The 26,491-nt window shown below is 35.1% G+C and overlaps 2 protein-coding genes across 4 annotated transcripts in view; both read left to right on the forward strand.

Annotated features, from left to right (window-relative positions):
- Chpf (Chondroitin polymerizing factor) overlaps positions 1-9,791 on the forward strand; it is a 32,539-nt gene extending 22,748 nt beyond the window's left edge. For 2 of the 3 annotated variants that reach the window (XM_089648671.1, XM_089648670.1), the window contains exon 8: positions 7,430-9,791. In XM_089648671.1, the coding sequence (XP_089504797.1) occupies positions 7,430-7,815 (386 nt within the window). In that variant the 3' untranslated portion in view covers positions 7,816-9,791. The remainder of the gene's footprint in view (positions 1-7,429) is intronic. The other variant, XR_016305044.1, reaches the window with a different exon arrangement.
- A 5,689-nt stretch (positions 9,792-15,480) lies between these two features.
- On the forward strand, positions 15,481-25,401 carry Arl6 (ADP ribosylation factor-like 6). The gene is made up of 5 exons (XM_089648562.1): positions 15,481-15,888; positions 17,450-17,687; positions 23,364-23,492; positions 23,803-23,931; positions 24,219-25,401. The coding sequence occupies exons 2-5, from the start codon at positions 17,510-17,512 to the stop codon at positions 24,350-24,352; spliced, it is 570 nt and encodes a 189-aa protein (XP_089504688.1). The 5' UTR covers positions 15,481-15,888; positions 17,450-17,509; the 3' UTR covers positions 24,353-25,401.
- The last annotated feature ends 1,090 nt before the right edge of the window (positions 25,402-26,491 follow it).

Below are 26,491 nucleotides of genomic sequence, written 5' to 3' on the forward strand. Positions count from 1 at the left end.
AAAATTACAGAAGAGAGAAACAGGAAGCAAGCAGAAATGAAAATCAATTCTCAATCAATTCATCCCAAATTCCAAAACAGTAGAACCCCGTTAATTGGAACCCTGACAATTCGAAAAAACACGTAATTGTAAATTTTCGCCAAAAAAATACCCCCAGAAATTTTTTTTCATACAAAATGATTTTTTAATTCGAAATTTATTTTGTCCACACATAAAAATTTGTGGTGTAAATCGAAAATATTCGACTTTTGCAAAAATAAATAAAATTCCGTAAATCTAAATCTCAAAGACAGCCATGGCGGTGGCGCCGAAAAATGTATGTTTACGTGGTAATACATCTCCTAATTAGTATTATTATTTTGTAAATCTGAATCGATTTACACTGGAATGACGTATTTTTTCGAATTTATTTTTAATATCCAAGTTTGAAGGGCTGAGAAAATTCGTTTTACACGGAAATATGTCGTAATTTTACGAATTTACACCAAATATATGTGTTTAAAAGGCCGACCGCGACGAAAATCTGCCGAGAACATTCAATTTACGCGGAAATATACCATATTTTTACGAATTTACATCAAATATCCGAATTTAAAGGGCCGGCTGCGATATTTCAATTTACCCGGAAATATTTGGTATTTTTATGAATTTCCGTCGAATAACTGAACGGAAAGTGCCGACCGCGACGAAAATCGGCGGCGAAATTTCAATTTATGCGGAAATTCAACATATTGTTACGAATATATAAGTTTAAAAGGCCGGCTGCGACGGAAATCGGCTGCGAAATCTCGATTTATATATAGTATTTTTACGAATTACTTACGAATAACTGAACTTGAAGAGTCGACTTAAACGGGAATAATTTGTATTTTTACGAATGTACTCCAAAGATACTACCTGAATTAGAAGGGGCAGCCGAGAAACTTGATTTTCGGCGTTTTTTTTTCATAAAATTTCGAATTACGTAGGAAATCGTCAATTCGATTTTTGTTGTTCGACTGTATTTGATTATTAGGTTGCTATGTATTTTGCCGCCAATCCTGGGAAAACTTCCTTTCAAATAGAGTAGTGGATGCATGGATCAAACTTCCACAACATGTCATCCATTCTACTAACATAAACCTATTTAATACTCGATAGGATTCTTATTTGGAGAGAAGAAAGGGTTAACTAATTTTAAAATTTAAAACAACTTAATTACTGTTAAACTTATTGAGAAATGACGAGCTTATTGAGAATAACCCTGCTCGTTAAATAACAATAATGTATACATATCTAATAAACTACAACCTCCTTCTACTCCATAGAGCGCATGTTCCAACTCATAAGGCGTGGTACATTTGTATTGTATTGTATCAAAAAATATTAAATTGCCACAACAGATTACGCGTTTCGTCATACGCGATAATACAATGATATCTCCACTGGGACTGAGAAATCAGAGCTCCAATTTCCGCAGTCGACCGAACTCTATACCTCGACACCTCACAATTTTCTATAATGATAGCTTTTTGCTTCTAACAAATATTTATAGATATATTTTTCACTGATTATACAATAAACTATTACGTATTCATCTTACAAAATTCCCGAGCAACCTTAATCAAGGGGTATAGGCACCGCTCCGGGTACCATCAATTGGATAATCAACACCTCTGCCCGTAGGTCACCCCAAGTTGTTCGCTATGTTTAATGATTAATCAGTATTAATCTTACGCTCGTAACGGCAGCCCGCACGGTACTGTCTTCGCGCTCTCGTTACACCGCAACGTAACACTTTCATGACGGTAGAAGAGTTGTTGAATACGCTAAAAAATGAAGTTCAAAAAATACAAACCGTTAAAGACTCGAAAACCAAAACTAATATCGAAAAAATTATTATTGATCTTGACAATGAAGTGAAATCTGAAATATTAAAAATGCAACAACAAATAATTCAACTACAAGACAAACTTATCGAAAAAAACGACCAACTGGTGGGAAACTTTGAAAAAATAATGAAAAGCGCATCAACACCATCCTATGCACAGGTATTATCAACAACCAAAGTCACTCCTCGAGAAGAAGAGAGATTCTCAATCATCATTTCGTCGACCAAAAATAATGCTAAAGCAGAAGAAATTGAAAAGATAATAAAAAAAGAAATAAATTTAAGCAACATAAAGATAGGAATAAATGGTTTGAGAAAAACAAAAGAAGAAAAAATAATAATATCATGCCCAAAAAAGGAATATGCAAATACCTTAACCGCCGAAATAAAAAAAACTGAATACCGATTTGGTGGTAAATGAAATTCAAAAGAAAAGACCAAAAGTAATAATAAAAGGATTAAAATCCAATCTTACTGAAGACGAAATAGTTTGCGGAATAATTACCCAGAACGAAGGAATTGAAGATGTTTACAAGGAAAGTGAAGACAACAAAATCACACTTATAACGGAGATAAAAAACACAAACATAAACGAAAAGCAGCGCCAGTTCACTAGCTACATCATGGAAACTAGTGGCAAAATGCGAAAAAGTCTCCTTGCACTCGGTAAACTAAATATACAGTTTCAACGAGTAAAAATTGAAGATTGCGATCCACTGACTCAATGTTTTCATTGCTGTATGTTCATGCATACGGCTAAAAGATGCCTACACCGAACCAGCCCTCCAATTTGCCCACACTGCATGGGCGATCACATCCTTACAAAATGTCCGGGAAGAGAAAAAACAGTACCAGCATGTGTAAACTGCACCAGACAAAATTCTAAATATGGAGAAAAAAACACCACGGACCACGCAGCCAACAGTATTAGGTGCAACTATAGAAACAAAATGCTGAAAATTGCGAGGGATCGCATCGATTACGACTAATGATGCATATTATTAATTACAAGTGTAACGAAAACCTAAATAATATGCACAATATTTCAAAAAAATATTACGTAAAGCCCGCCCGCAAAGTGTTAACACGCAGTGATAATGTACAAGCCAACACATATAATATTATAATTGCAAATGTGAAGTGTATTCCCAGCGCCAACATTATTGTTAATTTTATTACTACCTCAAAATGAACGACTTTATAATAAACGCAATAGATAATTCATATAAAATAGACGAAAGGATTTTTGACACGGTAAATAATACAAACGATTTTATAGATATAAAACCTACAGCCAGCCTAATAATAATACACATGAATGTTAGATCTTTGGAAAAAAATTTCGAAGAATTTCTAATAACTATTAAACAATTAAATAGACTTGACTGTATAATATTATCAGAAACGCATTCATCGAGTGAAATTAATTATAATATACCGGGTTACTCGTACTATGCAACAAAATATAAAATTAACAGAAATAGCGGCGTCGCCATATTTGTATCAAATATTTACGCTGTCACACGTGTAAATGAAATAATGGTGAATAATGTCAATTTATTAAACTTGGAGATAAATTTTATGAATTATTCATTTAATATCATTGCTATTTATCGGACACACTCTTCTGCTATAACCACATACATAGAAGAATTAAAAAAAATATTACAACATCATAGAAACAAAAAAACAATACTCATCGGAGATATTAACTTAAATATCGCTAATGACTACTCCTCTAACGATAAAGATAACTATTTAAATATGTTAGCAGAATTAAATTACATTTCATGTATAAATTCATACACCAGAAACATTATCGGACAACGACCATCTTGTATCGATCACATATTCACAAACACCAAAGATATACAAAATATATCATCTGCGGTAATTAAAACATCTGTAACGGATCATTTTGCATGTATATTTAAATATGACTACAAACATCAAAACCTCTCATTACCAACCACAACGGCCGTTAATAATACTGATAAATACAACTATAGTATTAATATAAATTCTCTCACTAAAATATTAAGTAATGAAAAAGAATGGCAAGAAATATATCAATGTAACGATGTAGAAGAATGCTGCAAAATATTTGATAAAAAACTGAGTTTTCACATAAATGCTTGTAGAAATATTAAATCTAACAAAACATCTTCAAAACTAAAGCCAATCAAACCATGGATAACTCACGGATTAATCATCTCAATTAGACACAAAGAAACACTCTACAAAGAATATACAAAACAACCGGAAAATATAACATTACAAAAACATTTCAAAGCTTATAAAAAAAAACTTACATATCTAATAAAAAACACAAAGGATGACTACTACAAACAAAAACTTGAATTATCTGGAAATGACAGTAAAAGGATTTGGTCCATCATAAATGAAATTGTCGATAAAAAACATTTAAAAAATAAAACAATCAACAATGTAAATCATAATGATTCAAAAATCTGCTGTAAAGATAAACCTCTAGAAGCCGCAAATGTATTTAACAATTTTTTTGCTAATGTAGGAAAAAACCTCGGTAAAAAAATCCAACAAGGCCTTACCCCAAATGACCCAAATACTACAGTAAATAATGAGCATAAATTTGAATTATTTCAACCAACAACACCAGAAGAAATTGAACAAATTATTACAAGTATGAAAGGAGGTTCTGCCCCTGGTTTTGATGGGGTCACAATACAAACACTGAAATGTATAAAATCACAAGTATCAAAACCATTAACTCATATAATCAATACATGTTTTCAAAGCGGAGTTTTTCCATCCATGTACAAACAATCTGTAATTATACCAATATTTAAAACCGGCAATCCGGAAGAACCAACCAATTACCGCCCTATTTCTTTACTATCAAACATTGCAAAAATATTTGAAAAAATTGCCAAAAAAAGAATAACTCAGTTCATAAAGATTAATAATATAATTCACGAAAATCAGTTTGGATTCATGGAAAACAAAAGCACAAAAGACGCCATTGCTAAATTATCTAGTACCATACAAGACGCTTTAGACAAATCATTAAAATGTGTTGGTATTTTTGTTGATCTCCAAAAAGCCTTCGACAGCATATCTCATGTCAAACTAATACAAAAATTAAAGATCGTAGGTTTTAATGACACAGCATTAAGTTGGCTAAAAAGTTATCTTCACCAAAGAACACAAGTTGTAAAAATTAATCACGCATCTAGTCTACCACTCACAAGTGATTTTGGGATACCACAAGGTACTGTTTTGGGTCCTTTACTTTTTATCATGTACGTAAACGATATTTTCAAACAAAACCTCAGTGGAACAGTTATATCTTACGCAGATGATACAATTATCATAATTAAAGGTAATGACTGGAAAATTGTAAATGAAAATGCAAATAATGACATCCAAATCCTAAAAAACTGGTTCGATACAAATCTACTTACAATTAACGCAAAAAAAACAGTTTATACACCTTTCACAATAAATAAATTCAAAACTAACCCCAACATTCATATAATAATACACAACAAAAAATGTAACAAAGATGTTTGTAATAAATCATGTACCATACTAAACCAAACAACTGAAATAAAATACCTCGGTGTAATTGTAGACCAACATATGAAATGGAACAGACACATATGTGAACTTGTTAAACGCATTAGAAAATGTATCTATATATTCATTAGATTAAGAAATGTTCTCAAGATAAACAACCTGAAAAAAGTCTATTACGCACTAGTCCAATCATTACTTCAGTATGGAATCATTGGGTGGGGAGGTGCATATGAAAAATTTTGAAGCTCTGTTAAAGTGGTACAAAAACTAATTATCAAAGTAATTTTGAAAAAAAAACCAACTTTCTCTTCAGCATCATTGTTCAAAATTTTCGAAGTACCAAAAATTGAAGACCTCTATAAAAAAGATGCAATAATACAAATATATAAAGAAACTGTAGTAAAAAAACTTAAATTTAACTCATCCTTAAGGCATAATTTTAACATCCAAATTCCTCTATTTTCAACACAACAAATGCACAATAACTACATTTACAAAGGCATAAGATATTTTAATAGTCTTCCCGAAGAAGTGAAAAAAATACCAGATTTTATTTTATTCAAAAAGAAGGTCAAATTTATCTTAAAAAAAAATTAATATCACCTATCAAATGTTATAACTTCAATTCATGTTACAACCAAAATTAACGTCACAATCCTCTTTTAAGTTTATATTTATTGTACTGTAATAATGTTAATTACTGATATATACATGAAATAATTGTCAAATAACTCCTACGCCAAGCTCAAGAGCTAGCACTCTTAATTGGAGTAGAATTTCAACAACATATGTTTTACACTATTACTTATTATTACCTAATTTTATGTACAATGTAACAATGTTATAAGTTAAACAATAAAAAAATAAATAAAAAAAAAATTTAGCAGGGGTGCCCAGGTTCGTGGAGTGAGGTATATCCAGATTTTTGCGGCGGATGCATCTGTCCAACAACTACATGGCGGGCCGGATTAGGAGAGGCCGGTTGAGGGAGACCCTTTCACCTCTGCTGGACTCTCTCGACCGCATCGCCTAGCACCGCACTGGCCTGCAATTCTGGAGTTAAACGATCAATCGTTTTCTTATGCGCGTGAAAAAAAGTGAAAAACTACTAGTCGTCGCGACTAACTTTTTCGAATGTTTCAATTTTACGTATTCTTGAGCGTCGAACGGTCGAAGTTGGTAGAAGAGATGATTATATTGGCACCCCTGTGAATATTGTCTATGTTCCTGATGTTTTTGGGATTTCTATGGTGTGACTGTCAAACAGACAACAGTTATTCGTTATTCAAAACAGAAATGGCTGCGGGACATATTACAAATTGCCAAAAGCAACTCTTAATTGAGCTTGTAAGCTCCGATAAAGACTTAGTAAGTGGGAAATTTTCACCCACTTTTACATTTGCAGAATCCGCGCGGTAAAACAAAAATTGACAGCTAGACTAGATTTTGACAGCCAATTCCATAGAAACGCCAACAACCTACCACTCGCTGCCCTGTTTCTACTGGTTATACCCAGTAGTTGTTGTGTGGAATGACTTTTGACGTTTGGCGTCGAAGTATGTACCTTCGACCAATTTCGGGAATAGCAACGACGACCAACGTACGTACTTTCGACGGCGATTAAGAGCGCCCTCGATTCAGGAATAGAGCCCCTGGATTCATCCATCTATCCACTCCTGGACATAACGACCCCCAGATTCCTACCCACCCCTCATACCTTTTCCAGAATCATCCTCTCCTTCATTTCTTTAAAAGACCCTCCACATTAGCATCCCAAAAGGCGACACAGGTCCCTAGGGAAATTATTTGCATCAGAGCATCCTGTGTGGAGAAATGTAAAAAAAAAAGTAAATATGATATATGCTTGCAATGTATCTACAACTGATTTGTATGCATGAGCTATTTTTTTTTAAATTCTCTCATGCTCCTTGTATTCATTATTCAAAATTATATTGCACAGGTTTTTCTCAGTCTCGCCTAATTTAATATATTTTATTTCAGTACGCATAGCTGTCCAGGACAAATACCCAATCGTGCGCTCCGACAAAGACATAGAATCTCTCTTGGCACGGTCCCAGGACGACATCTCCTCGCTGTTTGAACTCTTTGTCAAGCACTCTCTGGAGATTCACACTTTCCGTGCCGTGGAACCTGGCCTGGTCTTCAAATATGACGAACTTCTCTTCTGTCCGCCCGACACCTCATTTAGAAATGCCTCAACGACTTATGCAGACGTTGTGAAAGAACCTACTGAAAGTTTTGTGCAGTTTGGTAATGTGGCATTAACCGAAAAATGTTTCGACACTTTGGCTAAAGATAATTTTGTATCGGTGACTGTGGGAGAAAGAAGCCAGATGGCGAAGTTGATATTTGAATCTGGATCGTAAAATAAGTATTCATTGGTTGTGTGTACATGCAAAAACCCTGTGAAGACTATCAGCTATAGCACTGAACATATATTCCCTCGACGTGTGATCCATACCAATTTCAAAGAAAACTGTCCAATTTTTATTCTTCTTTTTGACACATTTACATACAACGTCAATTGACATTGTTTTAGAGAAGGTGGGATATGACACAATGTCTTTTGACTCTGTTTTAGAGGAGATGTGATATGACATAATGTCTATTCATCGCTCTAGTTCGTTTTTGTCCAACAGACCAATTTTGGCGAAATTGAGTTAAGTATGCAGTTGTTTTCAGAAAGCATTTATTTATACGATACAAGTGAAAAAAAATTAAAAAATATTTTTAATGTGTTTTCATGATGCAGTTTGTCTTAAGTCCACCAAAATTAAACAACATTCCGAGCGTGTTTGTCCAACACTTTTTCCTATATACAAATTAAAAACGTGTTTTCTGCGTAATTTTAAACATTTGAAACGAATTTTACTTGAAAATTATAATCTATCACTTTAAATCATTTTAGTAAGCTATAGAATGAGCTAATTTCATTGTATATGCGTTTTTCGTAAAAAAAAAACTTTGAAGTGCTATTTCTCCCGATTTACGTTTTGGTCTGTTGGATACAAACAAACTAGAGCGACGTTTTGGCACTGTTTTAGAGGATGTGTGACATGACATAATGTCTATTGACATTCTTTTATAGGAGGTGTGATGTGACGCAATGTCTATTGACACCATTTTAGAAAAGGTGTGCAATGTCTATTGACATTGTTTTATTGGAGTTGTGATATGACACAGCGTTCACAAAGCGTCTTTTAGTCAGGGATGCAATATGACGCAACGGACTGGGAAGTCATGTATTGTATTGCATTAGTATGTAGCCTGTCTGTTTGTGTCACAACGTGAACACTTCTATACTTAATAGTGTCACTTCCAAAGAAATTATTTTTTTATTACTGTCTAGCCCAAGTCCCCGGCATTTCCTGGGCTTTACACAAAGTTTTTCGAATTCAGACATAGACAGTAACATTCCTCTTGTTTTGAAGGTCAAGTGAGCAAAATTTCATCAATCTCGGAATAAAACTGTAGATTTGTATACAAATCAAACAATTGCCACCCTTCCGATGGCCGCCACATACAATCTTTTTTAAATAAATAGATTTTCATCGACTTCAAAATGTGTGTCCTGTTACAAAACACATGTGTCGTATTACAAACCTCTATTTTCTGGAAAGTGTCTGTCAATGTGTTAAGTACAGTTTGTAGAAAGACAAACATAACCTTAAAATATTTGAAAACTCATACTATTTATGTACCATCATTACAAGCAGAAAATGTATGCTTAACCCTACTTTTGTTTATCGACTTAATTTTTGTTTTCATGAAATTGTGGCTTCGTAGCTGCACCTTCAAGCCACAATTCCCCTAAAGCCACATCCTCACCATGTCTCTGTGGACAGTCTACTTTTATTTGATGAAGTAATGCAATTAATTTTATATAAGAGTGAGAATGACAATAAAGCAACAAACAAATAATATTTACACATTATAGTCTATTTTTATATGATGGTGCCAAAACATTATAGTATAAAAACATAATTTTAAGAAATTAAATTGAGCCCCTATGCTCAAAAACAGCATTATTAGATCCATTTAATTTACGCGACGTATTTCCATCTATGATCAAAAATCGTTTTAAAATCTCAACCACAGATGGCAGAAGAGGGCCTATAGTGACGGCTGCGATCCTTTTCAGTACAATGGTTCAAGGCAAGTTAATTTAAAACTGACAGTTTGTGCAATTATTGGAACTTTTTCTGTGGAGCCGAAAAGTGCTGATTTACTGAAAAATTTATTGCAGTTTTTGCCCAATCGCTAATGAAAATGATCCTGATAAACCCTGCAGTGAAACTGAACAATCCTAAATTATGGAAACACAACGTTAAGACATTGCAAATTAATGTAGATTTAAAAATAATAAATTGATTAAAATATGTTCTTTGTTAATTTAAATTTAAATTTATTTGACTTTCAATGTTTAGCAGTCATATCTTGGAAAACACTTTTTTGCGTAAAGCTGTTTTTCCGCATAGGGGCTCAATTATTAGGGATACCATTGCATGTTTCTTTTTAATGATTAGATATACTACTTTTATTGCTTAAGGATATATATATGTACTTGAAATAATTAATAATCTGCTCTTTTATAGATGGCGCTAATTTCATTAAGGAGAAAATAATTTGTAAAATTACGATTTAAAATTTTAAGATGAATTATTTATTTGCACCTGTACTTATTATGTACGTATTATGAAATAGTTTTTTTTTCTGTACGCAAACTCAATTCTTTCAAGAAAGGCTACAAATACAAAATTGTATCGGTGATTTTATTTGTATGCTTATCTTGAAAGAATTGAGTTTTTATACGGACAAAACTATATATATTCATTTATTTATTAATTTTTTGGTTAATCGACAGTTTATATTTAATCAGTTTGTACATAAGTGTTATTTAGTAAAATAAAACCAATTATGTATTTCCTCCTTGTGACTTTAACTGAGACAGCATAATTTAAATTTGTGAGAAAGGAATATGAATTAAAAACGAAAAATTTACAAAACAATACATTTATAGCCATGGAGAGAGGTTGAAGATATAAATCCCATCATAATAGAGATATAAACAATAGAGACATAAACATTATTCACAAACCATCAGAGAAATATTCTTTTATGGACCTCTTGTATTTGGTAAGTTCGCAACTGAAAATATCAACCTTAGATAATACGCTATTGTAATTATTGCATAGTCTGTTCAGGCAAGAATTCTGTTTAGAGTTTGTTTTGCTTTAATCAACCCTGAACAGGACACAAGAGCGTGTTGAACTCGCAGGTACATTGAATGGAATCTTCTTTAGCAACTCTGGGCATTGAATATTATTGTTAACTACTTTATACAGTAATAGTGCATCCTTATGATGCCTTCGTACACTCAATGAATCAATTTTAAAGTATGTATATATATGTAGTAGTATATTCATATACCGTATGGACAGGTGCAAACAAATAATATTCATCTCAATGTTTTGAAGCATTTCTTGAAGAAAGTGTTTTTTTGTAACATTTAAATTAGCGCCATCTATGAACGAGCAGATAGTGAATTATTTAAAGTTTACTTTTAATTGTTCTGTTTTCTTTAATGTTTATTTCTTTTGATATTAGATTTTGCCTGCTTTATAAATATTTTGTGATATTTTTAATACGTAAAAACTACTGCTTTAAGTATTGTTTTGTTATCTGTAGAATAATTATAATAAATACATATATATTTTTATGTAATAATACTAGGGGCTTATCTGTCCAAAATATTGTCAGAACCAAAATGGTTAATTTGTATATTATGTTAAAGGAAATTGACTTTTTTCTCTGACCCCCAATGTAATATGTACATGTCATAATCATAATTTCACATAAGACCTTTCGGTTTTATCCATAGACAATCATAACAACGCTCTGCGCTACATCTATCTCACTTCCACCTGTGCACTATGCATCTCTCCATCCTTTGTGGATTATGCATCCAGAAGATATGGTGATGTACAGTTCCCCAAGAAAATGTGGAAATATAATAAATTGGAACTAATATTTTTTTATTACTACGGCAACACTGATTTTAGTAGATTAAAATGCGAGGTTATGATTGATTTCCGAATGTGTCAGTTTGATCAAGGACAGGAAAAATGGCATATCTCATTTAGCTTTATTTTTGAAAAATTAACTTAATGTGCCTTTTCGCATTTTGATATAATATTACTTTTATTATGTACATTTCAAAAATACAAAAATCTTTCTTGAATGTTAAAAAATAAAAACATGTTTTTTTATTAAATTTCCTTAAAAATGATATTTGATAAGAAGTGTCCTGTTTATTTCGATTTAATTGAGTAGCAGAAATACACACTAATTCTCCGACTTTCTGACAGAATCCTTAAGAAATATAACGGTCAATATGTCAGAGGCATGAGGGGTTAATGTTGTTTTTTTCCATTCAAACATCTTGTCATTTTAAATTATTTAAATGATCGCAGCGCCTCCATTTTTTTTAAGAGATTGAAATTGTTGTGATTAATTTTTGGGTTATGTATTATTCTGTGTTGCGCTTCCTCCTTCGTTAGTCAACGTTTCGTACAGCATTACAGTGTCCATCATCAAGGCAGATTATAGATTGTGATGAAGTATGTGTATGTAGAAGCGATACCGTGTTGTTCGCCCAATTCTCTTTCAGTAAAATAACTAGTTAAATTTAATGTGATTTTCGGCGTTTAATTTTGATACAGCTATTAATTATACTATTAAGCTTATCTCCGTCATCTCTATTAATATTAACAGGGTTTTTGTGGATTTCAATTGCCTCCGTAATTATGCTTACACAATGAGTTTTGGATCTTCAGGAACAAATCTAACCACTCGAGCGATTTTTGTTTGCAAAAAGTTTGAAAAACTTTTTAGTAATCTTTTTGATTGCTTGCCATAATGTGCCAAATTTATAGAACCTAAAAATATGGGATAAGCAGTGAAATCTAGATGGATTCATTGGCTTTAAAGAGCAGTAAGCTTTTTTTTTTTATTAATAATTTTCTTTTGTTACATGCATAAAAATATAATTACAAAAATCAAGTATTACAAAAACAAGTATTACATTATTAAAATTATTATAGTATTACAAAAAAGCATTTCATTCACAGGTAAAGAAGGTACTATAAAAAATAAAAAAAAAGGTAGCTTTAAGATAAGAAAAATAAAATGATACAATTAACCTTTCCGGGAGTATGGACGCGAATGAACGACTGTTTCATATGTTTCCATATTAATATTTTGAGGAATGGTATTAATTAAATAATATGGTAAATGTATATACAAGGGTGGTCTGAAAAGTTTCCGACCTAACAATGAAACAACAATTTTTTTCTTAAGTTTTTTATTTATTTTTCTACATAGTCACCTTGTAACTCTACACTCTTCTCCCAGCGATGCTCCCATCTCTCTAACCCGTCCAAAAATAATTGTTCACAAAGGTGATGCCTCCTATTTGACGAAAATCTCTGTCCTCCGAGCGCAGTTTTTAAATTAGAGAACAAAAAGAAGTCGCTTGGGGCTAGATCTGGTGAGTAAGGCGGATGGTCAAGCAGTTCAAACCGTAATTTGTGGATTTTTTCCATGGCAACCGCTGAGGTGTGAGACGGCGCGTTGTCTTGGCGAAACAGGATTTTCTTATTCTGCAAATGTGGCCGTTTTTCCACAATTTCTGCCTTCAGCTTGTCAAGTAATGATGCATAGTATGCTCCTGTAATATTTTTTTCCTTTTTGAAGATAATCAATTAAGATAACTCCACGACTATCCCAAAAAACAGTCGCCTTCAGTTTCCCAGCCGAGAAAACAGTTTTTGCTTTTTTTGGAGCCGGTTCCCCCTTTGCAGTCCACTGTTTTGACTGTATTTTTGTTTCGGGCGTATAATGGTGTATCCAAGTTTCATCTACAGTAATTAATCGGCGCCAAAACTCGGATTTATTGCGCCTAAACTGCGCCAACAGAGCGCTGGAAATGTTAATTCGAACACGTTTTTGGTCTAACATGAAAAAACGCGGCACCCAACGCGCGGACAGCTTTCTCATGTCTAAATCTTGATTTAATATGTGACAGACACGTTTTTTGGACATTTTCATAACCTCTGCTATCTCTCTCACTTTAATTCGGCGGTCGTCTAGCACTATTTGGTGGAGTTTAGCAATGTTATCGTCAGTAGTTGCAGTTTTTGGACGTCCCGAACGTTCATCGTCTCCCAAGCTCTTACGGCCACGTTTAAATTCAGCTGCCCAAAATTTCACTGTGGTAAATGATGTTGCAGAGTCCCCGTACACAGAGTCCAACTTATCTTTGATTTGCGTAGGCGTATTGCCTTTCATAAACAAAAATTTAATAACAGCTCGATACTCAATTTTTTCCATTTTCACAAAGCACACACATCGACTCACTCAAACGACTATCAACTAAAACTGCGCGTTCAAAATGGCCGAAACTTTGGTGAGTAACTGTCAATAGATGCACAAGTACATTAACTAGCTTTTATTGACGAGTACCACCATCTTTGCGTTGAGGTCGGAAACTTTTCAGACTACCCTCGTAAATGACACCAATCGCTCGAGTGGATAAAGTAATGGTCACAGGTTATAATAATCCAAAAATGAATCACAATGATACCTTTGGCCGTGAAATCTCACATCATATCAGAATATAATAATTGATTCATTATACACCTACCCAATAAGATTACATAATAGGGTAAATTGGATTGTGAAGTGCCTTAAAATATTATACTACTCATGTCATTGTTTTATGAAAAAATAAAAGGAGACATTTCGCTATATTATGCCTGCATAATTAGGGCATGGCATATACGTATTATATGTTGGGGTGACACACTACTTCCTCAGGAGAGGAGGTCAAATCAATTGGTAAACTGCCGCTGAATATCATTTCTTTGTATGGGATCTGTCACTTTGACGGATGACAGCCGCGTAATTACAGCGCTCCGTAAATTGTTCTGCCCCTTCTCCTGCCGTAGGTAGGAGAGGGGGTGGCATAATTTTCAAATATATCCTGGCTAGCAGATCACAGCGCATATCGTCACCACGCCCACGCTTATGGGACATCATCTTTTTAGGTCTGTATGGGATTGTATGGCGAGCAATATATGGAGTTATATAAAACACTTTGAACTTATAGTGTAATCTGTCACCCCCTTTAAGCAAACATGATGTATGTAGTTTATTTCCCCGGTGGTTCAACCCTTTATTTCAGACTCTTGGAAAACGTCAAACTGTTTTATAAATAGACAGTCATTATGGATTGACATAGACAGGCAATAAAATGATTGAAGAACTGTGTGGGATGTGTTACATTGATTAATAATAGGCTAAAATAAATTACATATTATGTAATAAATGATTGAATGTATTGAGTGGTATTTTCTCTCAGTATCGCCCTGGTGAAAGATCCCCATTCAGAATTGAAAATATGTTAGTGATCAAATCTGAATAGCCAGATTCTTGCCAATCTTCCTCCTACTCATCTCTTTCCTCTTCCCACTACACTCAGCTTCACAACATAGCCCAATTGGTAATGCCATAATCCCACTGGCTCCAGTCAGTTGGAAGAGTTGGGACTCTTGTGCAATATTCACATTTAAAATATATATAATTATTTTTATTTAATTACTAGCACAGACTAGTGAAAAAACATGGATAGTCTAAATTCTCGACAAATCAGTTCCAATTTTGAAAATAGTAATGAAAATAATTCTGTTAAAAATATTATAGTACGGGTAGGTACTTAATCGCTCGTCTGATTCTCCAAACAAACACTTGCAATTTTGAAAATGGCATTTAAATTCAAAGCAAATCCGAGTACTATAATTCATTATAGCGGAGTTACAGACAGATAGACGGAGTCACAACCCAAATTAGTATTTTTAATTATTCAGCCCCAAGGAAAAACGAAGAATGAAGAACTTAAAACTAACATAGAGTGGTTTGCCTGAAAAGGTAACCTCTAAACAGAAAATATAATTTCTATGGAAGCACTTCTCTTACTTTAAGGTAGCCAATGTTTGATAGGTTTCTAATAAGTTTTTCATGTTTAGATTAGCAGCCATTGTCAACACAAAAACAAGGCATTATAATGACAGCAAGATGTTGACATTGACACATCAAACCCATCAAGGCAAACTTATCTGTGTTGTTATACTAGTATACAAATGGTCTCCTTGACAACGGAGAATTCATAAAAACAACAAAAATGAAGAAATCACTGTGCAGCAGTTAGTCAGTGTATAACCTGTCATTAAATGTAATCGAAAACCACAATGAACAGGGCATTCAGTACGTAAAATCTTTTGGGCTTCGAACGTCATGCAAGGAGAATTATAAAAATAATCAATAATGGAAAATACTGGAAGAAGTTTGATGTGAATTGGTGATGAAGAAATGTCTTATAGGTGAGTGTAATAAAAAGGTATTTTCATTCCCAATATGTGTCTATTTATCTTCTTTATTATTGTATTATTTTTTAACAATCTATTTTAATTTCGATTGTGTTTTCTTGAATGAATTCATATGAATGAAATAGAATCTTGGAATTGGAAATTAACCCACTTCCCGACATCCGATCGAGCTGGAACTCGCCAGATAGACTCGTTGTCGATGACAATGCATTCTATCAACTTTTGATGGCACATGAGTTTTTTTACTCGATAGAATATATCTTATAATAGAAATGCCCCGAATGCAATGACATTACAAACATATATTGTCTTACAAAATATGGCAAGTAAGAAACACACTTGCGTTTCCACAAAATTTTTAATTCAAACATTCATGCATGTAACTTGTATGACAAAGATAGACTTTTAAAGAATGTGCGTGTATGAACGAAATAGATTATAGGACCGGGCAGTGTTTACTTACTTAAAAGTTGCAACGAATACTGCATTCTATATCATGGGTGTGATTGAGATGACAAGATACGCTTACTCGTTTACACAAAGACAAATAAGGAATGCTGCATGAGACGACATACTGCCGATAGGTTCTCCTTCTTATACTTATGTGTTGCTACGTTCGCTCTCTCTCTTTCTCGAATGGTGCTGAAAATCTTTGGGAAATCGAAGTATGTAATTGTATTATAATAAGTAATTTGTGTGTATTTACAAATGAAATGTTATTCCATGACTTTTACTTGTGTTTGTCGTGTAATGCAACACTTTCTCATTACACTCGAGGGTATTTTGGCACTCATTTATGCAATTTGGTTAGAGATAGCACACAACCTCATGCAACTCGTGACAGTTTAGTACTAAATCGAAAGTATGACAATTACCGTATCTTTTGCTTGCCACTTTCAGATCTCTACAACATGTCTATATGTGTTGTAATGTCATAGATTCCTCGTAGATTTGAATGGAAACCTTAGTAGATACCTTTTGACTATAAGATCGAGACAGCCAATGACCATTGCGTACTCTGTCTCACTTACACTGCCTGACATTGTATTCCCCTTACCATTTGATTTTGAATTTGTACTGAGAGAATTTCTGTATTTGAAATTTAAGCAAAGAATGATCAGACTTTTGGATCATGAAACACGCCCGCTTCAAAAAATCCAAACATCGCATTTCTCGTGTTCTTCTTTATTCTATATTATTACTATAGGTAACTACTGATACGTTTTTGTACATTAATCAATACTAAGTGTACATGAAAGTTAATCTCCTCCAATGGCTGCAATCCTTCACCACTAGTCTTCAGTCCTTCCCGTCCTGCTCCAACCCTCTTCCACATGGTCCATCCACCACTTCCTCGGTGTGCCCTCACTCCTCGGTCACTTCCAATGGGGCTTTCATTGAGTCCTGTCATCTGTTATTCTTTCAGCATGTCCAGTCCATCGCAGTCTTTGGTACTTATATAATCTTACAATGGTCTTGCTTTGTTAGTTATTTGATGTTAAATGTCATATGTTATGTAATAAAATTGAGTTTAATTTAATATACTTTCAAACAGATGGCAGTAACATTCTCCAATACGTACGCTCTCTAAGCACTTTGCGCATTTGAGTCAGCGATGGGGCTGTTTGACCGCCTGACGGGCTGGCTGGGTTTGAAGAAGAAGGAAGCGCGGGTGCTGGTGATAGGCCTGAACAACAGCGGCAAGTCCACCCTGGTGGAACGCTTCAAGCCTGAAGAAAGGAGGGTACAGCACACCACGCCCACTGTGGGATTTAATGTTGAAAAATTTCAAAGTGAGTTATATTTTTATGCCTTGTAGGCGTAGTGCGTTCAATTCTTCGGCTGGCTAAGTCCTCCATCACGACACAAACAACATTTTCCACTTACTGTGATGGTAGTAAGAGATTTTCAAAATTTGTCTGGTTATTTATTACCTGGGAATGTTTGTCTTTTTTTTTTTAAAATAAATGTGGCCAGGAAAGACGGACATATTAATATATCGCTCGCGCTGCGGCGCAAAGCCAGTTGGAGAGGTCAAAGGGTCTCCTAAAACTGGCCTCTCCCGATCTGGTAGGCGCATCCTGAATGCACCTTACCGGATGGACTACTGCTCGCTTTACTAAACGAAGAAAACATGCGAGCCGAACGACTTTCCCATCTGGAAACAGGAGATGAAAATTTATGGGTCAAAGTCACGATTCAAGGCTTATGTTTATTTATTTGTTCTGTTTATATCCCACCCAGTTCAAAAACGCATATTTACACGACTTTTTTCGAAACTTTAATTAGTAACTTAACTTACCTTGTTGATAAAAAAATTTTAGTGATTGGTGATTTTAATATCAATTCTTCACAAAATCCACGTGCAGTGAACACTGAACTTTTATATGTTATGGAACTTTTTCAATTGAAGCAGTTTAATACAGTACTTAACTCATGTAATCGTACTTTGGATCTAGTATTAAGTAACTTTAGTATGTTTACAAAAAAATCCGATTTCTGTCTTGTTCAAGAAGATAATTATCACCCGACACTTGTGTCAGAAATTAGTCTTGAACATGACAGACCGTTGAAAAATCGTTGTTTACATTCAGAAAATAACTTTCGTGGTTGGAATTTCCGCAAAGGAGACTTTGAGAAGCTGTACAGCCAATTGCGTGACCACAATTGGCTGGCTATCTTGGAGATCTCCGATGTTGACGAAGCAGTTAAGTACTTCTACGATACCCTATACGCGTATTTTGACAAATGTTTTCTAAGAAAAAAAGCGCCGCGAAATGAAAACTATCCTAGATGGTTTTCGCGTGAGATTATCGGGGACATAAAGACGAAGCTTGTATAGGTACCATCGACGGTGGAAACGATCAGGTTTGGATAGTGAACACGAGTTATTCAAATCCTATCGTACAAAAATTAAACGTAGCATTTCAATAGCACACAAAAAATATATTGTGGAGGTAGAGAATAATGTTAAACACGATCCAAAGTCATTTTGGAAATATGTTTCTGACAAGAAAAATGACAGAGGCCTCTTAAATCATATTATTCTGAATGATTGTACTTACAAAGGAACTGACGTACCGGAAGCTTTCGCAAAATATTTCCAATCTGTCTATAATCCAGAAAAAGCTGATTTTGATTCTTACGTACCAGGACAGATTGGATTGACAAAAGCCCAAAACATATCTATAGAAAACGTTAATAACATGGATTTCAGTTTAGCAATAAGAAAATTGAAACCAAAATCATCATTTGGCCCTGATTTCATTCCACCCTTCGTCATGGGTTGTTCTGAACCACTGTCTAATCCACTTCTGCATATATTTAATCTTACGATTAAAAACGGAATTTTTCCTAAACTGTGGAAGCTGTCAAAAGTTACCCCTCTACATAAAGATGGTGACAAGTGTCAGGCAACCAATTACCGTCCTATAGGGATTCTTTCCGCACCTGCCAAGTTATTCGAAATAATTATTCATAAATATGTATATGCCAAGGTTGAACCATTCTTGATCGAACAACAACACGGATTTCGACGTGGCTGATCAACCACTACAAACTTGATGGCATATACTGATTACGTGGCGAGAGCGCTCGATAATAATGGGCAAGTTGACACGTCATACCATGACTTTGCGAAAGCTTTCGATAAGGTTGATCACCTAGTGCTCTTAAGTAGGCTTGAAGAAATTGGTTTTTCCGAAAACTTAATAAAACTCTTTGCTAACTATTTAAAAGAAAGGGAACAATTCGTTTCCTATGGTGGTTTTAACTCTAACGCGTATCCTACAAACTCTGGTGTGCCGCAGGGTTCCAATTTAGGACCCTTATTGTTCCTAATTTTTATAAATAATATTCGGGGAAAAATCAAATACTTTTTGCAGATGATATTAAACTGTTCTTAAGAATAAGATCATTAGAAGACTGTAAAAAGCTCCAGGGAGATATAAATGCAATTATTGACTGGAGTATTGACAGCAAACTCGGTTTCAACTTTCAAAAATGCTCAGTTATGTGTTCTACGAGGTCACAAAAGATCGTATATTTTAATTACAAAATGAAAGATACATCACTGAAGCATACGGTGACTTATAAGGACTTAGGAATTGTGTATGACGCTCGCTTAACATTTCACGCTCACATTGAAAAGATCTGTAAATCAGCTACAAGAATGTTAGGTTTTGTCATACACAATTCAAAGGAACTGACAAACCTTGCAGTCATTAGGCTGCTTTACTTTAGCTTAGTGCGTAGCATTCTCGAGAGTGGATCTCAGGTATGGGGGCCAGAGGACACTGTCTACGTACTAATGGTCGAGAAAATACCAAAAAAATTTTTACGATACCTCTATATGAGAGAGTTTGGTTTTTACCCATGGCTGTTTCCAACAGCATTTATCTCGGGAATGCTGAATATCTGCAGCCTTAGTTCCAGACGGGACGTCGCATTATTTTTGATGGCTTACAAGCTTCTGAATGGTTTACTATCAATTCCAGACATTCTGTCAAAAATAGGACTTTATGTCTCGGATAATTTCACGAGAGGCCGCCAACACAGGCTTTTAATTCTTCCCAGGTCCAGAACTAACTTACCAATGGTGATGCCCCTGGGAAGACTCACTAGGTTAATTAACTCCCTTCCAGCTAACTTGGATATTTTCCATATGTCCTACAACGACTTTAAGCGCGAATTATTGTATTTGTTTTAACTGTATACTTATGTATAATTTTTTTTCTATATCTTGTTTACCGCTTTTGCATATGTTTTAACTGTATACTTATGTATAAAATTTTCTTCCATAATTTGTTTACCGCTTTTGCAATGTATTGGTTTTTGTACTGTTTTTGCAAATAAATAAATAAATAAATACACTCGGGCACCCTTGCTATATCACCAAACGAAGCGAACCACTTGGGGCGACCTATGGCAGAGGTGTTGGTTATCCAATAAATGGTTCCCGGGGCGGCGGTTCCCAAACGGTGTGAGAAGAAAGAATATGAGAGAAACGGTGTGATGGCGAACCTCGTGCTGGCACTGCTGGTGTACGCGGTAGTCTCTCTCACTGCAGCAACTGGTCCAGTTTCTTCACCACCTAGGATTCTTGCTGCAGAGTCTCCATTTTCTATCTTCGTTGAACGTCACAGCGGTGCTGCTAAGGTCTGTTATCTATGTGAGGATATTGTGTCAGCGCTTTATTAGCAGCAGACACATACCTGGACGGATGACGAACCTCGTGCTGGCACTGTTGGTGGACTCTCTCGCTGCAGCAGGTGGTCCAGTTTCTTCACCACCTAGGATTCTTGCTGCAGAGTCTCCATTTTCTATCTTCGTTGAACGTCACAGCGGTGCTGCTAAGGTCTGTTATCTATGTGAGGATATTGTGTCAGCGCTTTATTAGCAGCAGACACATACCTGGACGGATGACGAACCTCGTGCTGGCACTGTTGGTGGACTCTCTCGCTGCAGCAGGTGGTCCAGTTTCTTCACCACCTAGGATTCTTGCTGCAGAGTCTCCATTTTCTATCTTCGTTGAACGTCACAGCGGTGCTGCTAAGGTCTGTTATCTATGTGAGGATATTGTGTCAGCGCTTTATTAGCAGCAGACACATACCTGGACGGATGACGAACCTCGTGCTGGCACTGTTGGTGGACTCTCTCGCTGCAGCAGGTGGTCCAGTTTCTTCAACGCCTAGGATTCTTGCTGCAGAGTCTCCATCTTCTATCTTCGTGTCACCTGTTCCTGTCCTTCATTTTACTTTACTTTACTTAACTTCACTTTATTTTGGTAATATTTATACTTTTTGTAATACCTACATCAGCTGTAAAGCGTCCCTGAGGTGATAACTCACAAAAGCGGCGCTATAAAAATGGTCCAATATTATTATTATTATTATTATTTATGAATGACATTTAATAGTTCCCAAACTTCTTTTTCACATTTCCTTCAGTCTCACAACATATTCAACATACCCCAATTGGGGATGCCATAGTCCCTCTGGCTCCGTTCTGTGAGTCTCACACAATTTCTCATTGTGCGATATTCACATAAGTTATGTAACCTATAATCAGAGATGTGCAAAATGGGTACCCAAAACCATTTGAAATGCAAAATGGAAATGGGTCAAAACTTTTCCATTTGAAAATGCAAAATGCAAAATGGTTTTTAGAAAAGCATTTCAAATGCAAAATGCAAAATACCTATTTTCAAAATGCATTGAAAATGCAAAATGGTTTCTCAGGTCAAACAATTAAAATAATTATAGAATTTTCAAACAATTTTGTCATTTAATAATGGACATCAATGTAGAACAAACATATTACATGATGGTAAATCCAAAAACACCACGACTACAGATTATGAAACCACAAAAAATTTGCGCGGGACTAATGTTGCCAACGTAAAAACATAGAAACTGCTATCTAACATTTAATATTACAGCGTCATGGCCCCATGTTCAGTATTTGAATCAGTATTTTTTGTAATGGTATCACTCAATTGCCAGGGCTCCTACCAGGGAGCAACTTGACAAATGTAAATTATCTCTCATAGCGAGGTTGAGGACCGACTGATATTTGGGGCTTATGAAAAAAAGATGAGTGGAGATAGTAGGAAGAATGTTGCAAAAAAGCATTTAAAATGGAAAATGCATTGAGAAAAGCATTTAAAATGCAAAATGGAAAATACCCATTTTGCATTTCCATTTGAAATGGATTTATTTGAAATAAAGCACATCTCTGACTATAATAAGGCCTCTTGCAAACATTTTTAACTGACTAGAAAGACTGGCCCAAAGAAAATCGACATGGGCAATACTGTATCACTTCCTAATACACACACTTCACCACAATCTACACATCTGCCCTGATGATGGACACTGTAACGTTGTCCGAAATATTGGCTAAAGAAGCAACACGGCATAATACCCCAAAAATAAATTACGATAATACTTTTGGCTATGAAAATCTCAAATCATAAGCTAAGGACGGGTTGTTTCGGAGAATTTGAACAATTCTGCAAATTTCAAAGTTAATTTTCAAGATTTTTTCAAGTTCTGTTATTATTTCAGTTCTTTCAAGCAACTAGCCTATAATGATATAATAACAGAACTTGAATAGGACTTTCACAGAACCCGAAAATGAACATTAAAATTTGATTTGAATTGTTCAAATTCTCCGAAACAACTAATCCTAAGAGAAATTCATGTGAATAGATTTTTCTACTAAGAATCTGGATATGCTAGAACTTTTTATGGTTTATTTTTTTTAAATATACCAAATACATAGGTGTCTTCAGCGTGACGTCACTTATATCCGATGGCATGATCCTTTTTGTTATATATATGACAAGATTTTTTGAAAAGTACGTACCTATTAAAAATAGTACAAATATTTAAAAAAATTGCTGCGGATGCAGATTGCCTTTGGGCAGTGACCTATACTATGATGAGTAATATAGATGTTTTATGCAGATGGTGGCGTGGGTTTTACAGCTTGGGACATGTCAGGCCACGGGCGGCACCGCTCGCTGTGGGAGCACCACTACCGCGAGGCCAACGCCATCATCTTCGTCATCGACTCCAGCGATCGCCTGCGTCTAGGTATACCTTGCACTTACTTAACCACTGCGAATAGGTATGTACAATGTACATTTCTTTCAATAAAACTCCTTTACATTCCTAATTTTTTTTAGTTTTCACATTTTCCCTCCATTAATCCATCTGTCAAAACAACTCTTTTGTTTAGTTCCAAATATAAACTAATCACTTTAGTTCTCTTTAAAATTCACTGAAGTAGGTACCTACTTACATGATATTTATATAATTATGTGTATAGTGCTTTTTATCCTTGAGAAATGTGGTTGAATATCATATTATGGGCAAATTTTTTACGTATTAAAATGAATTTCAGTGGTGGTGAAGGATGAATTAGATCTGTTGCTGCAGCATCCAGATATATGTGGACGGAGATTGCCCATTCTTTTCTTTGCTAACAAGATGGACTGCCCCGATGCCCTGTCTAGTGTCAAAATTGCTGCAGGTAAAAAACCGCTACAATTTACTATATTATCACTTCACATTAGAATATTTCATAAATGGTCAACTTGGTCCTAAGTCCTAAGGTAGTCTTTTGAATAAAATATATGTTTAAGTTTGTTTTTAAACTTGTTTCCAACCTCAAATGTAGAGTTTGACAGCAAAATTGTTTGAATTTTTCTTTCAGTGTAGAATCATTTGCTTTCTGAAAGTCACACTGATTTCTGAAAATCAGGCTTCACGACCTGAGATAACTTTGCAGAGTTAATAATAATAATTGTATTGTTTCAGGTCTAGGTTTAGAGCGCATAGTGGATAAGCCGTGGCACATTTGCGCCTCAAACGCCTTAACTGGAGACGGACTGCAGCAGGGAGTGGAATGGCTGACCGTGCAAGTCAGGGACATACTCAACCAAACCAATTAACTATGTGATTGACTCCCGAATTTGACAGTTTGATATTGGCAGGACCGGCCCTATGCGGGCGCAATTGGAACAGTCCGCTCCGGGCGCAGAAGGCGCCGAAGCGCTGATAATTCCTAACACGTTTGGTTAGGTTAGTCCTAACATATCGCCCTTGAGATTATTTTTCACAAAAGCGGCGTTACACAAATATACGAATCATCCGAATATTATTGACTACAGTGATCACCTTCCCAGACCTGCAAACCGCATTGGCTCAGGGCCTGCCCTGGATATTGGACAGGAAAATTCAATTTTGCTTAGATTTTGCTGAAACTAAATTGTAACATTTTCATCAAATGACCAATCAGCGCCATTTTGTTTTTTTTTACATTTGATAGGTCCCTGTTAAACACTGATTCTAGATCCGTTTTAGTTTTTTTTCAATAATTTTGATAAGCGAAAAAGTCACATTATGCTTGTCAAAGTTTTGTTTTTAATGTGAAACCGCACAAGAGTCCCAACTGCTCCAACCGTCTGAAGCCAGTGAGATTATGGCATCCCCAATTTGGGTATTTTTTGAGGCTGAAGATAGTTGGTAGGGGAAGAGGAAGGTGGGGAAGTACCTGGCTATTCAGATCTAGTCACTAAACATGGCCAAAGCTATTTCAAGCAATGTTTCAATTCTGAATAGTTGTCTTACACCAGGGCGATACTGAAAGTATCTTCCACTCTGGAACGTGCCGTAAATATACTTATATTATTTTGAATGAATAGTTTGTGTAATAACACAAATAATCAAATAATATACGCACGCCAAGAATTGAACCCGCGACCTCCAGTTTGCTAGTCGAGAGTCTTACCCCTTGACCACGGAGGCTGTCAATGATCACAATTAGAGAGAAAGATGAAATGGAAATAGAATCGAAACGGGGAAACTTTTAAATGGCACTGATTAGCCACTTGATGACTAATCAGTGCCATTTTACGTTAAAATGTCGGTGAAACAACCCAACCTTTATACCTAAGTATTTTTTAAATTTTGCTAAAAGTGTGCATTTCTTCTACATTGTTTTTTTATTGTTGATTTAACGACTTATAAATTGCATATATTTCTAAAATACAAAAATTACTTTTCCACGCTTACAGGGCATTAAAAAAAATTACAATTTTCATAAAACTAAATTACAATATGATACACCGAAATAGTAATATTATATTTGGATGATTTTGAAAGCGCCGTTTTTGTAATAAATCACCTTAATATATAATATATTTCTACAATGCTCTAACTTATTACTATAACTATAGACTAGACAAACTATTATCAACTTATGGCTAACAAATTGCATCCACCGGTTCGTCCATCACTAATACAAAACTATATGTACAATGCGTTTGATCGTGCATATATTATTATCTATTTATATTCAGTACAGGCTAATAATATACATGACCATACTTACTTAGCAAGTCACTTGAGATTAAATTGTGTTTTCATAATGTGAAAACATATCTGGGCCATAGTATTTAAAAAAAAATTTTTGAACCTTTTTCCTTCAAACCATCTTCTTGTCTCTATTTAAACAGTAGCACTGTTCTCCATTTTTTGAAGTGAAACTTCTTTACGCGCGTCATGCATTTTCGAGGACCGGAGTAAAACCGACTCATGACCGTCACGAAAAACCGTGATCATTTGGTGGTGGGGGTACGGGACCCCCACCACCGCTCACCGTTCACTGTCGCTCTCTCACCGTAGTCGCTTACTGAGGTGAGGGAGCCACTGACGAACGTTCTCTCTCTCTCTCTCTTCTCTCTTTTCCTCTCTCTCTAGCCAACGACGCCACGCCAGGCATCAGCTGCTTGCTTCATGTACTGCGCGGTGAGTGTAATACGTAATTGATTGTGGTTTATTCGATTTGGAACAGAGTTTTAGTGTCAAAAATGAGTAGTGACGAGATAGAAGAGAGAAAAACATTTGTGGCACAAGAATAATGAAATGAAAAGAGAGAGAGAAGAATACTAAAAGTTTCACTTCCGTCGTGCGTAGGCTTGCCACACACTGTATTTTTTTTTGTACACTTTTCTGTAAGACTCTACTTTAGCAAATATGCATTATTGTGATATTATTTTTTAGGTATGTACCTCTAAGTATGTATAAAG

The sequence above is a fragment of the Hesperophylax consimilis genome, chromosome 28 (assembly GCF_061612785.1).
Source record: "Hesperophylax consimilis isolate HC1 chromosome 28, BYU_Hcon_1.0, whole genome shotgun sequence".
NCBI lineage: Eukaryota > Metazoa > Arthropoda > Insecta > Trichoptera > Limnephilidae > Hesperophylax > Hesperophylax consimilis.

Bases quoted from the DNA above. Each gene is read 5' to 3' on its own strand.
- Arl6 (XM_089648562.1), top strand. From the start codon at position 17,510: ATGGGGCTGTTTGACCGCCTGACGGGCTGGCTGGGTTTGAAGAAGAAG. The intron at 23,493-23,802 runs GTATACCTTGCA...AATGAATTTCAG, and splicing joins CAGCGATCGCCTGCGTCTAG to TGGTGGTGAAGGATGAATTA. The intron at 23,932-24,218 runs GTAAAAAACCGC...GTATTGTTTCAG, and splicing joins TAGTGTCAAAATTGCTGCAG to GTCTAGGTTTAGAGCGCATA.